At 46.5% G+C, this 15,866-nt stretch overlaps 1 protein-coding gene and 1 long non-coding RNA gene across 4 annotated transcripts in view; one reads left to right on the plus strand and one right to left on the minus strand.

The window, feature by feature from the left end:
- Positions 1-15,866, plus strand: part of PLCB1 (phospholipase C beta 1) — a 303,607-nt gene that overhangs the window by 153,301 nt on the left and 134,440 nt on the right. For all 3 annotated transcript variants that reach the window (XM_064709814.1, XM_064709813.1, XM_064709815.1), the window contains exons 4-7: positions 1,393-1,533; positions 6,864-6,943; positions 10,164-10,217; positions 10,743-10,818. In XM_064709814.1, the coding sequence (XP_064565884.1) occupies positions 1,393-1,533; positions 6,864-6,943; positions 10,164-10,217; positions 10,743-10,818 (351 nt within the window). The remainder of the gene's footprint in view (positions 1-1,392; positions 1,534-6,863; positions 6,944-10,163; positions 10,218-10,742; positions 10,819-15,866) is intronic.
- The window catches only part of LOC135446189 (uncharacterized), a 56,903-nt gene continuing 53,765 nt past the window's right edge, over positions 12,729-15,866 (minus strand). The window contains exon 4 of the long non-coding RNA XR_010439694.1: positions 12,729-13,920. This is a non-coding gene — a long non-coding RNA (uncharacterized LOC135446189). The remainder of the gene's footprint in view (positions 13,921-15,866) is intronic.

The raw sequence follows: 15,866 nt of genomic DNA on the forward strand, positions 1-15,866 counted from the left end.
GTCTTGTTGGTACAGGATTTCCTGCAAGATCCATGAAAAATGGCCCTTTTTTATCATATTAACCTTGTCATTTTAAATTTAATTGGTATCAGTTGGTGGAAATGTAGATACTTATTTAAAAAGTTATGAAATATTAAGAATACCAGAAATGGAACATATGCAGGCAGTGTGGGGAGAGGATTCATGGGAGAGTGCAATTCAAAGTGCAGAGCATTTATTGTGGCAGTTTTGAAATAACTTGATCTCTGCACAGCATCTGTCATCCCACAGGGACTCTCTTGCTAGCCATTTTTTAGTTTTTGTAGGAGACTGAGCACTGTTGCCTTCTAGGAGAGCTGAGCTTTCACATTGTACAGGCCCTTTCCAAAGGGTGAATCCAGTCATGCAGGGCAGCTTTTCATCTGTCTCCATAAACTTCACCACGAGGCCAGGGACCCGTTTTCTTCATTTCAAACACACTGAGTGCAATTCTTGGAAATGGAGCAGCCTCACAGAAATGAGCAGAGTCACCAAATAACCTGAGGTTTTCACTCACATTTAGGTTGCAGTGCAGCTGAGGTTCAGGCTATTAATAGCTGGTAAAAACCCTTGAATTCTGCTTTCCTTCACAGAAGTGTTAGGTGGTGGCTCCTCTGTGAGGCTGGAACAAGGTGCCCACGAAGGGGTTGAGTCACCATCCCTGGAGGGCTTTAACAGTGTGGAGGTGGCATTTGGGGACATGGCTCAGGGGTGGCTTTGGCAGGGCAGGGGGAACAGCTGCACTCCATGCTCTTAAAGGTCTTTTCCAACCTAGATGAGTCTGTGATTCTGTATTGGGTACAAACTGGGAGGGTGAAGGCTAAAAGCTAAATCTAAATGGAATATAACTAATAATTTCAATAATACATCACCTGTTGAATATGAAGAAAGAGGAGGGCAACGCCAAAATTCCATTACTCATTTCATAGAGTTTAAGAAAGTTAACTCCGAAAGTCTTCTTAATTCCTCAGGAAAAACTTAAGTTCTCATTTTCAGTTTTATCTCAGACCCATTAAAATCGCTGCTGAGGACAGTAGCCTTTGGACAGATTGTGTTGTTTTGACAGTTTGTGTTTGCTTGACTTCTGCAGCAAAATGACTGAAAACAGGACTGTGCAGCCATCAGCTGGACAGCTCTGAGTGTGCACAGCACCAACACGGAGCTCAGAGCTTTGGAGCATTTACAGAAATTATTTCCTTTTTATTCTGGGCTAATAACTTTAACTATTTAATGAGTCATTAGCCGGATCAGAACCGACAGGCCAATGTGTTTAAAACGTTCAGAATGACACAGATTTTTCAGAGTGGGAGTGTTTGCAGCTTGTGCAGTGTATTTGCAGCGGTTTTTAACCCTTTGGTGGCTGCTCCCCTGCAGGACCCGAAGCTGCGGGAGCTGCTGGACGCTGGGAACGCGGGAGGCCGGCTGGAAAACAGGATGATCACCGTGGTGTACGGGCCTGACCTGGTCAACATCTCCTACCTGAACCTCGTGGCATTCCAGGATGACATTGCAAAGGTAACGCCCCTGCCACGTCAAGTCTGTCACAGCCAATTCAGCTTTGGAGATAGGGATACCTGAGCTGAAAGTGGGACCTGCTGTGAGATGAAGCACAGTTCTATTCTGGAGCTTCCCAAGAAGAAATGTGCAATCTTTTTTTGTTTTGTGGAGGTTTTTTTCCCAAGGAGTTTATTCAGCAAGATTAATGCCCCTGCTAAGTGTGCTCGTGTTCAGAACGTTGCTTGTAAAGCCCAAATAATCGCAGTAAAAATAGTGTTACACACAAATTTTAGCTCAGGAATGAGATGTTACACTGTGGCTCCCCAAACACACATCAGTATTTCAGTAGCAGCATCACATTTTGCCTGCTGAGAGCCCTTGATAAGGCTTGTAGTCAATATCATTTTCTTAGAAAAGTAGTTTTTTCTGTGCAGGTCCATCAGTTTCCTCTGTCCAACCCACAACATGCAATTACACTTAGTACATTTGTGTTTGGTTTTTTTCCTCCTCCTTCCAATTTCTCTACCATTCAATTCTGTTTAATGAGCTGGGAACTTTTGCTTTATCTGTTTCCAGCAGACATCCCAAAGCCTCTCCTCTCTCTCCTTCCACTCATGTGGGCACGCTCTGCTCCCAGAAATCCAGAAATCCACGCACAGAACACTTTGCACAGGGCATTTTCACATCCTGGCCTTCACCAGATTGTGTGAAAAGAGGTTCTCTGCAGCCTGCAGGGATTTAACAACAGCGAGGGATTATTTTAACACCTCACAGCCCACAAGGACTGTTAGGCCAGGTGCAAAAAGGTCATAGGATGAAAGCCTTCAGCAAGGAGGGGACATTTCTGCTTGCCAGATTCCCATTTCTGCTAATCTTCTTTAGCCAGTTGGCAAAACCACGATTTCCAGTTCTTCTTGGTCACAGAAGAATAGAGACAGAGGAGTTTGTGGTGGTCCATGAAGAGCTGAGAGGGAAGTGCTGTTCTTAGGCTGGAAAATGTAGAGCTCTACAGGGTGAGAAATCTTAACAGTGCAGAAATGAAAGCAGTTGGAATAACTCTTCAGGAGAAAAAAGGAGCTATGCTTATGAAGGGAAATGAAAAGGTATGCTAAAGCTTTCCCCGCAGAAATTGCTGTCCCTTATCAAGGAGCAGGGAAAATCACCCAAATCAGGAGCTTGTGTCCTCCTTCTCACTTTCCTGTCTAGCCAGCAGTCCGTAAGCCATAATCTGTTTGCTACAACAGCACAGAAATGGGTGTTTTAGGGCTATTTTCTGTTTGATAATGGAACCTTAAAGTGGATAAAATCATATTTTGTAAAAGCTTGGCTGCTCTAAATCTTGAGTAACTCCTACCATCTGAGTAACTAAGAATCTGAGTCTTTCTTTTTATTTGTAAATGCAGTAGAGCAAATAAATTAATATTTGATCAGTTGGGCACTGTGGCCTGGGGATGCAATTTTTAAGGAATTGCAGATGAATTGTGTGTGCTTTGAGGCCGTGTTAAATGTCCTGATTGTCTGAATCAGAACAGTTTTGATCGCTGTTGAACACATCTAAAAATTCCTCCCCTTTGAACCTGTTTACCAACTTTACATGAACCAGAACACAGAATTTGGTCTCTATTGTCTCAGCCCCATGCAGTGAGTCAGAGAAGGTGTAATAAATAAGCACATCAGGCATAAGCCATCCCTCAGGGAGCTCTGGGGAGCAATGTCAGTACAAGGCGTTTCCAGCGTCACGCTTGCAAATTTTGACCCTTCTGATGTTCCAGGGAAAGCAAGTGCCAATGGAAATCCTTCCCACCTTTCCTTTTCAGTGCATGAATATTTTTTGGTTAACCCTTCATTTGTGACACCTTCAAGCTGTGTGGCAAGTGTTGACCAGAGCTCCCTTAAGGAGAAAGGCAAAGTAAACTGTAATGATCTTAATGAGGCAATTAAAATCATTGCATTAGAGCATTTCTCCCTTTGCCTTTTCTGCTACAAACTCTGCTGGTCACATCCACTGGCCAAGTTATGGGAAAAGAGTAGGAGAATATGCAAGTCTTGGGTTTTTCAGCTTGCCTCAGGTGCAGGAAATAGAAATGTCAGTGTGCTGGTTTGTGTTCATTGCTCCAGGAGAAAATAACTGATATTTAAAGCACATCAGTGATGAGCTGAGGGCACCTGCTCTGATCAAAGAATGCAGCTTGGAATTCATGAGGCCCTGGTGTAAAGGGCAGGCAGGAAGGTGTGTCCTGCTGGGGAGAGAAGCAGCACTGAGAGAGCCCTCACTTATTTCCATCTGAGAGTGCCTGTCTGGGGTAGGATTTACTTGTGAGCATCCTCAGATTGCTGCAGAAGCAGCAGAGTTCATTCCCAAACCCTGTTCTGGGCAAATGCTCCTTTTCTCTGTCTCCACTCCCAGCATGAAGAAGTCCAGCCCATCAGTTCCCTCTCTTCCCAAATCCAGCAGATTGAGAAGGGAACATCTCTGTTCTTTCTGCACTCCCATCCCGGCCATGCAGGGCCCTGTCCAGAGCCCCAGGAAATCTCTTTCTCCTCACTTTGATGAGCTTTGGGTAAAATGCATCACTGAGAGCTGATGAATTCCTCCATCAGTAAAATGATGTCATTGAGGATGATTCACAAGTCACACTATCCTATTCTTTCCAGCATACATCTTCATTTTTCTAGCTTCCCCAGTGTACGTAAGAGCTTGATCAGTAGAATTAAATAAATTCACATTCACTTGAAACGGTTTTTTAAAAAATGAAATTCTGAAAGTGTAGAATTTCAGCAGCTTGCTTTGTTAGCCTCCCACCAAAAAGAAATGTGTGAGGGACATTGCCTTCACATGTAGTTACGCCTGATTTGAAGGAAGAGTTTTCAAGGCTCTGTGCTGCCTTTTCTTATGAAAAAGGTCTCATCTCTTCTGTCTCATGGTCCCCTGATGCATGCAGAGGAAGAGAGATTAGTGCATTTCCAAAGGAGCAGCACCTTTCCAAGGAGCTGCTGCTCATGTGCTGCCTGCCAAAGCCCTGAGCAGCTGAATTACCCCTCAGCAAAGCTCACAGGAATGGCAGAAGGTGAACTGGTGTGGCAGGACACAGCCAGGAGGGGATCAGGTGCAGGAAGCTCTCTGTCACCATGATGCATGTGGCTTCTTGGAGTTGCAGATCAGAAGGCCAGGTCCTTCTGCTCCCATGAGGGGTCAGTGCTGGGTTTGCTGGCATTGCTGCAGCCCTGTTTTGTTTCCAAAAGCCCAGATTTCTGTTTTCCTGTTGTATCACGTGTGCAGAGGCTGCAGCACCCATGGCAGTCACAGTTAGGAGTGGCTCAGCCTGCAGGTACCCTCAGAGTCTCTGGCAACAGCAATGGGGCTGCTTTGGAGGGCCAGGAAAAGCCAGCAGAGGAGCAGAATGGAACAAATGGCAAGGCTGATGACATAAATAATGTGTGTGACAGGCACATAATGAGTGAGTTCCCCTCGCGCTCCCATCAACAAGCACTCGGACAGAGGAAAGGAAGAGCTGGGGTGTGGAATACTCTTGGAGTGCCCTACTTCTGTTTTACACAAAATATTGCAGCTTCAAGCCCAGCAGAAGCGGCAAGATGAGAACAGTCCATTGGGGTCTGTTAAAAGGCAGTGTATTTTCGATTTCCAGCGAGTATTTTGTGCTGTGTGAGTCTCTGTGGCCATCGGTGTCACAGGGAGAAGTCTGAGCAGCTATTATTAGTGCCTAAACAAAGCAGTGTTTACAAGATGAGCCTATTTTGAGCCTGGAAAAATGAGTTGCCAAGAAGAAAAACAGATGCTGCACTTAATATGCTCTCTGTTCCAGGACTCACAGCAAAGCAGTTGTGCTGCTAGCAAGCCTGACTCCTCCTCCTCTGCCTTCTCACACCCCTGGCTTTTCCAAACTAGACCTAAGAAGGAAAAACAATTAAAGGAGAAGAATGGCACAAGAAGGTGGAGGGAGGACTATCTGGGCAACACTGATTTGCCTCCAGAGCAAGTCTGTGTCTGAGGGAAGAAGGTTTCTCATGCACAAACAGCAGCACAGGAGAGGTGTTACCTCTGTTGCTGAGGGTGAGTGGGATGGGCTCAGGATCTGAGAGCTGCAGGACATCAAAGGCCACTAAAACACACTAAAACACTGGGCATGCAGGCAGCCTTGTCCTTGGCAGCACAGGTGGGACACCAGCTTCAGGAACAAGGTCTGATAACATCAGGGAAAAAACCTCAGCATATAAAAAAGGTGGAAAACCCCCCCAGCTTCTCAAATCAGTCACCTAGTCATGTGGAAAAATGAGGATTTTTTGGTAAAACAGGCTCTAAGCTGCAAAGTGACACAGGAACATTTGTTTTAGTGGAAGTCAATGACACTTCCCATCCCTATCCATTTTTGGCAGAATGGTCTCCCCCTTGTTTTAAATATATTTTTTTTTCAAGAAAAAGAAAGGCCAAGGAGAAGGGAATATTTCCCAAAGAGGATGGCAGTGGGAATTTTGGATTTGGACTGTTATGAAAGGAAACATAAACTTTTGTTTGGAACAAAACTCTGAAAGCTTTGTCAACTAAAACAAAAACCAATCACATTGTTTGCAAAGGCACTGCTTGTTTTCTTCCCTTTCTTTCACTGGGGTGAAATGAAGTCAATCCAAAACCACAGTTGTGATGAAAAAGGTTTGCAATTAAAGACTGTGAATAAGCACCAAGTTGGGAAGGAAAAGTGCACTGAAGCTGTCAATGAAGAGCTGTGGGAGAGACCTGAGAGGGAGGAGAGCAGCACAAACTCTAAAATTCAGTTTATAATCATGGTCAGCCCTGCTGGGAACCAGGAAAGGTCAGGAAGGCAGGGGAAGGACTGGAGGAATGTGGGGCAGCCTGTCTAGGGGAAGGTGTCCCTTGGATCTGGATCCTCTTGGACATCCTTCCAACCCAAACCATTCCATGATTCTGTAGCATTTCTTCCCTGCACCAGGAAGAGGGAAAAATATTTCGTGAGGGATAGGACCACAATGTGAGGATGTGCAATCAGGGAGAAAGAGTTCTTTGGAGTTGCATCTTCCTTGCACATCAGAGTAATTGAAATGTACTCCAGTGTATTTCTGCTGCTTGGGGAGTTTTTATAAGCTTCTTTCTTATCTTTGATAGAGTCAGGACTTTGATTTGTAACAGTCTTCATTTTTTCTCTAGCATGAGAAAAACAGGTCTCACAGATGAGGAGGGAAGATGTAATTGGAAAAATCAAGTTCAGGCTTTAATTAGGCCCTTTTCTTCAAAGCGTAATTTCCAAAAATGTGTTGCATTGTGTCACTAAACATGTAAACTGAGCCTCATTTCTTCAATTTTTCCTTCACAGGAGTGGTCAGATGAAGTGTTCAGTTTGGCAACAAATTTGCTGGCTCAGAACATGTCGAGGGACGCGTTCCTGGAGAAGGCGTAAGTGGCCCTGGCTGTCACCCTGGGGAGCTGGGTGTACTGTTTCTAGAGAAGGCCCTGGTTGTGTCACCCTGAGAGCTGGGTGTCCTGTTTCTAGAGAAGGCCCTGGTTGTGTCACCCTGGGGAGCTGGGTGTCCTGTTTGTAGAGAAGGCCCTGCCTGTCACTATGGGGAGCTGGGTGTCCTGTTTCTAGAGAAGGCCCTGGTTGTGTCACCCTGGGGAGCTGGGTGTCCTGTTTGTAGAGAAGGCCCTGGTTGTGTCACCCTGAGAGCTGGGTGTCCTGTTTCTAGAGAAGGCCCTGGTTGTGTCACCCTGGGGAGCTGGGTGTCCTGTTTGTAGAGAAGGCCCTGGTTGTGTCACCCTGAGAGCTGGGTGTCCTGTTTCTGGAGAAGGCCCTGGTTGTCACTGTGGGGAGCTGGGTGTCCTGTTTGTGGAGAAGGCCCTGCCTGTCACTATGGGGAGCTGGGTGTCCTGTTTGTAGAGAAGGCCCTGGTTGTGTCACCCTGGGGAGCTGGGTGTCCTGTTTGTGGAGAAGGCCCTGGTTGTGTCACCCTGGGGAGCCGGGTGTACTGTTTCTAGAGAAGGCCTTGGTTGTGTCACCATGGGGAGCTGGGTGTCCTGTTTCTGGAGAAGGCTCTGGCTGTCACCCTGGGAGCTGGGTGTCCTGTTTCTGGAGAAGGCCCTGCCTGTCACCCTGAGAGCTGGGTGTCCTGTTTGTGGAGAAGGCCCTGGTTGTGTCACCCTGAGAGCTGGGTGTCCTGTTTCTGGAGAAGGCCCTGGTTGTGTCACCCTGGGGAGCTGGGTGTCCTGTTTGTGGAGAAGGCCCTGCCTGTCACCCTAGGGAGCTGCTCCTTCTTCTGCAGCATCTTCCTCCAGCCTCTTACTCACCTTGGCACACATTGTTTCTGCTCTGCTGCCTTGTCACTTCTGTAAACACAGCTCCTTGTTCCTTTGGCTCTAAAAAGCCTGTTATCCACAAGTCATCTAAGCAAAAATCCTTTCGAGGGTTCTCCTGGCAAACTATGAAATCATTGCAGAAAAAGTCAGAGTTCCATGTTCCCTGCCCCTTGTACAGTTGAAGCTTCAGCTCTAGGCTGAAAGTCTCCATTTAAAAAGAAAGAATATTCTGGACTGACTTGCTTCTGGTTTGTTTTCCTATTTGTCTTTTATTGATAACAAAACAAAAAAAGAGAAATGCCAGAAGTCCCTTTTCCTCAGTCCCATCTCTCTGATTTCCATGTGATCCAGAGAGAATTCATTCCTCTGCATTGCCTGGCAGAGAGGGCAGATTCTGGGTTGCTTTCCATGAAGCAGAAAAGCTGTTTGTGAGAAGGTTTGGGTGAAATGCACACCTGAAAGGGAAGAGAGCTAAACCTCATGTTAGCAATTCTCAGCTGATGAGAGGCAGTTTAGTGGAAATCAGAGCTTTGAGAACAGCATGGCAAAGCCTGCCAGAAAGTGCTGGTGTTGAACTGGGATACTCACTGGCTTTTTGGGCATCTAAAAGAGGGGCTGCACCTCCCTAGGCTCTGAGTTAGCTGCTTAAAGTCAGCTTTGTGTCACCCCAAACACCTTTCCCTGCTCACAGGCAGGGCTAAACTTACCTTCCTAAAATCATCTTCCTTCCAAAATTAACCTCCCCTTTTCCTGCACTTTGTGAGGTTTCTTCCATGAGCTGCCCTCAGAGTCAGAATGTTCCAGAGTGCTGAATTTAATCCCACAGAGCCACAGGTGCCTGCTGTGGGTGGGAGGGAGGGATGTGCATCTGTGGGTGTGTGTTTCCTCCCCATGCAGGAATTCTTAAGGCAGATCTGAAGGGTGGGTGTTGTTGGAAACACAGTATTGTGTCTGACAATGGTGTGTTGGGGCAGCAGGGATGTTTTAGGCAAACAAAATCCCAGATGGATGGGAACATTTCACATTTCCTGTTGGCCCTGCCTGCTGGGAGTGTGCCCACCTGAGCTGTGACTTCCTTCAGCTCCACAGGCTGGAGAAGGGCTTGGAGGGGGATTTGTTGTACAATTTCCTGCCCCTGAAATGCCCCGGTGCCCAGTGGGCTCTGCTGGCAGCTCTGCAGTGGGGAGGGTTGGGCTGTGCCTAATAGGCCCTTTCCTACCCCAACCAGGGATGAAATGTCTCATCACACGCTGCAGCAGAGCTCCTTGGCTGGAGCTGTTCCTTGGCAGCTTTTCAAGCCATATTAATTAAAGATGAAGTCACTGGACGCACTGTGTGGATTCAGTGGCAGGCAAGCATGGCATTCCTGTGTTTTTTCCCACTAATTAATAAATCACTTGGAAACCGTGAGGTTTTCCAGCTCCTCTGCACGGATGCCAAATCAGCCACTTAAGAAATGTATAACTTTGAAGATTAAATTATTTCCCCATTATAATTGGTGTACTAAGCAAAGGGTTGGTTGGAGTCCTATCAGAACCCTTTTGTTGAAAGAGAAAACTAGATTGCATTGGAGGAGAATGAAGGGGTTTTCTCTATGGCATTCAGTTCCTTGGAGCACTGGAAGTGCAATAATAAACAGCTTTTGCCCATCTTCTGTTATTTCTAACTTCCTTGGTTATAGAGGAAAACACTCAATGTCACCAAAATGTAGTCAAAATTTTGAAAAGATAGAAGGCAAAATAAAAGTAACTTTGGTTTTTTTAAATAGCTGCTGTGATTTTTTTGTTTTAATCTCCCTCAGTGCTGGGAGTTGTGCTTGGTGACACAGTAGCATGAAAGGCTTCAGTTTCCAGACAATGAAACTGTGGCCAGTCAAGGATTTGTGGAAATGTTCCTATCCCAGTCATCCTACTTTCAGCATGCACTGTGCTTTTGAAGTGGTTGCTAATGGCATTTTCTGTTGGGGAGAAAAGGAAAGTTTATTAGAACCATGCAGTTCCTTCTTCTCTTGGCAGACCACTGGGTGAAGTGAAAAAGCTGAATTTTCTAACAAAAAAAAAAAAAAAAAAAAGTCCTCTAAAGTGTTTAAGTGTTGCCACATTTTTCACCAGATGATATTACTGCAAAACTCATTTACAGTTCTCTCAGGACAGACAGTAGAAGGTTTGTGGTCAATAATGATATCCCAACACGTTTTCCTACTGGGAGAAGGAGCTGAGTGGGACTTGCCACATGATCAGAGCACTAGCCCAGAGCTAGGAAGGTGATGGAGAGCTCCTTGAAAATGCTGTAAAAATAAAGCAGGGTGCTTTTCTCTCCACAGCTACACAAAGCTCAAGCTGCAGGTGACTCCAGAGGGGCGCATTCCTCTGAAGAAGTAAGTGCTGTTCCCCTTCCTTGCCACGTGCTCTCTGCTGACTTGGGGCTGTGAAGATGTGTTTGGGATGAGTTTGGCACCCCTGTGCCTAGAAGAATAATTTTACCCTCTCTTTATAACAGTGATGATGGGGTGTCTCTGCTCAAATGCCCTTTGGACACAGATGTCCTGCCTCTTTGCCCTGGTTCTTTCCACTTGTGAAAATTTAAAATTAAAAATAAAAAAAAAGAAGCAGCATAATTTCTTTATCTCAGGGACATGTGTGAATAAACAGATTCAAATTGTATGTCACTGGGGGAATGAAGAGACCAGTGATGGCTGAAATAAATGCCTGCTGTGATAGGGGCTGGTGTGGGGTAGAGTTAAAACCAAGCTCTGTCAAACTCCCCTCTGTACTGAGCAGCCAGCAAATGGAGACAAATGGCTAAAGATGCAATAGGCTGCTGGGAGATCCTCAGTCCTTGAGGCACAAGGGCCATCAAGGCAGTTGTTTACAGCAAACCCCTGTGTTTGTGCCCCTTGCAGCATTTACCGCCTGTTCTCCTCGGACAGAAAGCGCGTGGAGACGGCGCTGGAGGCCTGCAACCTGCCCTCCTCCAGGGTAAGCACTGAGTGAGCTCTGGTGGGGGCATGCAACAGGAAAGCCTTATTAATATCATTGTCTGGCAAAAGGTCTTGAGAATATGGAAACTATAAGGGAGATTGAAATGAAAGCAAGCTTTGAGATACTTCAAACAATGGAGAAAATAATGGTGTGGCCAGCTGAAGGTGATCCCCTTTAGATGGAACAACACCCTCTGCCTGCAGACAGGCCCAAGGCTCAGAGCAGACCCTGCCAGCTTGGCTGAAGGGGCCCAAAGAGGAGTTTTTAAATAGTTAAAAATGCAACACAGTATGGTAATGTAATGATTCTTATAGGCTGTATGTAAATGCTATAAAATTTGTATATTGTACTAGATTAGTTAGTTAAAATTAGTGTAGGGGTACACAGTGTGGGTAAATGAAGGTGTATAGAGTGCAATCTTACCCCCTAAAGAGTTGCAGCTGAACCCATTACTAAAGATTAGGAGCAGGCCTGATGTTAACAGGCCACACCTGTAGCCAATAAGAGCAGTGGTATAAAAGAGTGGATTGGTGGGAGCTGCAGTCAGATGGCTGCTGCAAGGACCAGGAAGAGTCAGTGCCTAGAGGAGCTGCCTGTGAGACACATCGAGTAGGTATGAAACCCTGGTGATATGGAATCCTTGCGCCATAATGATAGTAGAACTCTTGATATCTAAGGTAACATAATGATAATAGAACTGCTGTGCTATATAAGACAACAAATCAGAATATTCAACACAGAAGAAGATTTATTGTATTGTAATGAGAACCTCGCTCTCTTACCCCTTTTGCTCTCTCCCTCTCTCTCCTCTCGGGCCTGCTCTGAGCTGTGTTTGGCAGCTCCCAGCAGGGCCCTGCACCCAGGCCCTTTGCAATAAACCCCAAGTTCCTGACCTGGCCTCGGAGATCTCTCATCTCCATCCATCCTGACCGTCCTGTCCCCTGACACTCCTACCAGCTTGGCTGGGCTTGGCTGCTGTGTCCTCTCCTCTGTGCTGCCTTTGCTCTGGATGGCTCCTCAGCAGCAGCTCTGGCTTTCCCACCCTGAGGTCCCTGAGACCCCTCTGAGTGCTTTTGGGTTGGAGTTGTTTAGGATCAGGGGCACTAGAAGAAGCCTGAAAGGATTCAAAGGAAGGGCAGAGTTTGTGCAAGCTGTCCTAGAGGAATCCTGTGAGGGCATTTTAGGGATAGGTGACCTTTGCACAATTTCAGTGTTAGCCTGAGGTGTGATCTGTAGCTGGAGATAAGTGACAGGCTAAACCCTCCTGCCTTATCCAAAAGGTGCATGAAGGAAATGTGCTGTGGGAGCTGCTAACGCTGCAGGGATGCAGCCATTGCATCCTGCTCATCCAGGAGCTCTCCTCAACCCAGAGCATTTCCAGGGTGGCACCTGGCCCTCAAGAAGGCTTTTTTCCATGGAATGACCTTGAGCAGGTGATTCCAGTTAACTCTGGAGTCACAGATTGGGTGAGGCTGGGAGCAGCCACAGTGGCACATGTGCTCCCACCTCCCTGCTCAAACTGGGTTTTCATCCCAGGAAAGCTTCCTGCAGGATAATTCCTTCCTTCAGGGGTCCAAGAGGTGGGGCACAACCCTTCTGTAGCAGAGACAGCCTGCATCTCCTGATCCCCTGACTCATACGAAGCTCTGTGCTGAGAGGTTTCCTTGATATTTGCTCCCCCAGTGGTTTAACAGAGCCCCTTCCTGCAGCTCCAAAACAGAGGAGCAAAATCTTTCCCAGCCAACCTTCAAACACCCCTTCAGTGAGACCTTCCTTCATAGGCTTAAATAAAATTCCTAGGAATGTCAGCAAAATAGGTATAAAATACTGTAATAATCTTATCTGAACTAATATTGTGAGGTTAGAAATGTGGAGAGAAAGTTTTTAAAGATGAGTTTCCATTTAATTGATAGCAAACAAGACAAAGTGTGCAAAAAAAATCTGAGGCGCTGCTTTCTGAATCAGCTGATTTATTCCTTCCGTTTACTACGTGTCTCTGAAAGGAAAATTTAAATGTCATTTGGGTCTTTGAAAGAAACTGCAGCCTTTTCTGCTATTTATCTAAGTAGAGCCAGTTTTACATACACACTGCTGGATGCTTGTTGCTGGGATACCATCTTGAAAATGATTCAGAGTATGAAGTAGATCTTTTCTTTGGTTGGGGCAAAAGGGAAATGTGCTGCATGCACCAGAGAGAACTGTGTTGATCATCTTTGGAAAATACTGTGGAAGGGCAAAACTGAATCTCATGGAGGTGAGGGAATGGAAGAGAAGCAGAACTTCAACCACAGCTCCTTTCCTTTGTGTTCCTGTTTATTTGAGCAAGTGAAATTCTTAGCTCCAGCTTCCAGCTTTTCTGCCCTATTACTGCAGGACAAATGGTGTTCCCATAAAGCCTTGGGAGAGCAATGGACTCCAGCAGCATGCAAGACATGAATATCAGGGAGTTTGCTCAGCCAAATTATTCAGAGAATTCATGACAATCTCTCATGGATGTTAGCAGTTCCGGCTCTGCATTTTCATATTCATGCCTCATGGATTTTCTCGCTGAGCTTGCCCACCTCTCATTGCTCTGGGAGGATACGGAGCTTGTTGGCCATGAGCTTCACACCATGTGTGCTGCAGCTCTTGGAACTTGGGGGTGAATCTTGAAGCCTGGGATGTTCCCTCATGTGCCTCTCACAGGGACAGGGGACAGTGTCCCTGTGTGGATTTTCTGTGACAGGACAGGGACCCCATCCATCAGCCCCACTCCCCAGGGAAAAACCTGCAGGCTCTGCACTTAGTGCAAGAGGAGCAAGAGTTCTCCTTGCCCAGGTAGTTGTTTTCCTCCTGAGGAGTAGCGCCAGAGAGGACCCTCACAATTGCTGAAATAAATCCTTTTTTTTGTCTTTAAGGACCTTAATAAGAGATGGACTCTCTGCAGTGCTGAGCAGCAGGGCATGATTAGAGTGGGATGAGCCATGGGCCTCAAGTCAAGCACTTTTCAAAGCATGGCTTTAGTAATTTCTCTTTTTCTGGGTCACAACTGGCCTGTGTGGAGTCTTGCAGAATCAATCCAAGAATCCTGATTTTTGTAACAGTCATCATCCAGCAGATCTGAAAACAGATTAAATAAACATTTAAACAAAGTTTTTAAATACCCCAATGAATTTCTGACTGCCATCTGATTCTCCTATGTAGGTTTATTTTAAATCTTGGCTGTCTTTTGGAAATGGGGTTGCTTTTTGTTATTGTTGGATATTTTTTGTTTGTTTTGGTTAAAGGTGCCTTAAATAGAATTTGGAGAGCTTTATTTTAGCTGGCCTTTTGGCTCTGAAAAGTGGTTTTTGCCTTCTAGTTAATGTCAGGGTTCACAATGAAGCACCAGCGAGCTTGAGTGTTAAAATAAAATAACCACCTCTTGAGTCCAGTCTGTGCAAATAATCTGAATTAGCTCTCATGCTTCCAAATACGTAACAGACTGGATACAGATGTTATAAAAGCAGGCAGGTTAGCAGGCAAATCCTAAATCAGCAGGGCTTGAAATTAGTAGAGAATCTAATCAAGGGATAAAATGGAATGCCAGCGTTGAGCCAGGCTGGGAAGGAGGGATGCTCTCATGTGGTGCAGGAGGTTTGTGCTCTGTTCCTTGGTGTCACAAAGAGATGAGCCCATAAGGTGTGTGGGTGGTTCCTCTGGAGCGGGGATGGCTCAGACCAGCCTGAGTCAGGGGGCAGTGTATTTCCATCCCTGGGGGCACGCAGGCTTTTGGAAGCCAAATGTGGCTGTGGGAGGCTGTGCCTGAGGTGGCTTCAGCCTCCCATCTAGATATCTGTGGTTTGTAGCCCACTGATGATGGCACTGGTAGGAAGCACCTATTAAAAAGTTCTGTACACTTGTGCCTGAGGGCTCATGTTGGTTGTTCTCTTTGCAGTGGGTGTTTGCAGACACAGGGAGGCAAACTGATGTCTGCTAATTGGGTCTGAGGGGCAAATCAGAGCCTGGGTCTCAGGCTATTGGAAGAAATCAACTTCTGTTCAGCTGAGCACCTTCAAATCCCTTGTAAAGAAAAAAATAGTGGCTTGATGTAGCTGTGGCTCTGTGGGGGTCAGAGAATCATTGAAAAGGCCTGGCTGAGGAGCAGCAACCTGCTGGACAGGGGTTATGAGCAGGGGAGGGCAGGCTGCCAACTCTAGCAGGAGAATTCCCAAGCTTTGAGAATCCCAGCCTCAAGGCAAGCACAGGTGTTGGCACCGAGAGCTGCACAGCTTGGATTTTCCAGTGCCATGGGGGCAGTGCCACTGGCAGCCCTGTTTTCATGCTGTCCCCTCAGCATTCCCCCTTCTCCATCCAGCCTGGCCCTGGCCCTGGCAGCAGTGAGTTACCTGGCTCAGGGATTGATCCCATGGGAAACACACACAGGGAGAAATACACACTGGCTGGGGGAGTCTGAACCAGCTCACCCTGCAGCCACCCCAGCCTGCCAGAAAAAGGAGGGTTAGGGCTCTGCTGTGGTCACCCAGAATGTGGGAGCCTGGGGATGGTTGTCCAGGCAGAGCAGGGAACAGCCCAGACTGGTCAGGCTGGGACAGATTGACTCCTGTGGACAGAAACAGGATAAAGCCCTCTCAAGCTGTGTGAATTTCGGATGAAAGGACACAAAGTGATGCCTGTGGCATTGTTTATTTCTTGTAACCTGAGGCAGGAAGAGCACAGCAAAGTTTCCTTGGGTCTGACAAAGGCTTGAGCCATGCTGCAGGTTCCCCTGGCAACGCTGCTGAACAGGCACAGTAACACAGGCACTGCTTGCCCCAGCCAGCCTTGCCAGGCAAGCAGCTTTGTGCCCTAGTTACCATCCTCTTCCTCTAGTTCATCCCTTTTGGGAGCATGGAGAGCCATCCTGTGGGCCACGGTGCTCCCAGCGACCACATGCCACAGCTTTGGATGAAGGACTCATACTCAGTACAGTAGATGCCTCCAGTAATTTGACTTTTTTGGAGAAGAATGTAGTGAGGGTGATGAAATTGTCATCTAGAAGTTAGACTAAATTTACATCACTCTAA

The sequence above is a fragment of the Zonotrichia leucophrys genome, chromosome 3 (assembly GCF_028769735.1).
Source record: "Zonotrichia leucophrys gambelii isolate GWCS_2022_RI chromosome 3, RI_Zleu_2.0, whole genome shotgun sequence".
NCBI lineage: Eukaryota > Metazoa > Chordata > Aves > Passeriformes > Passerellidae > Zonotrichia > Zonotrichia leucophrys.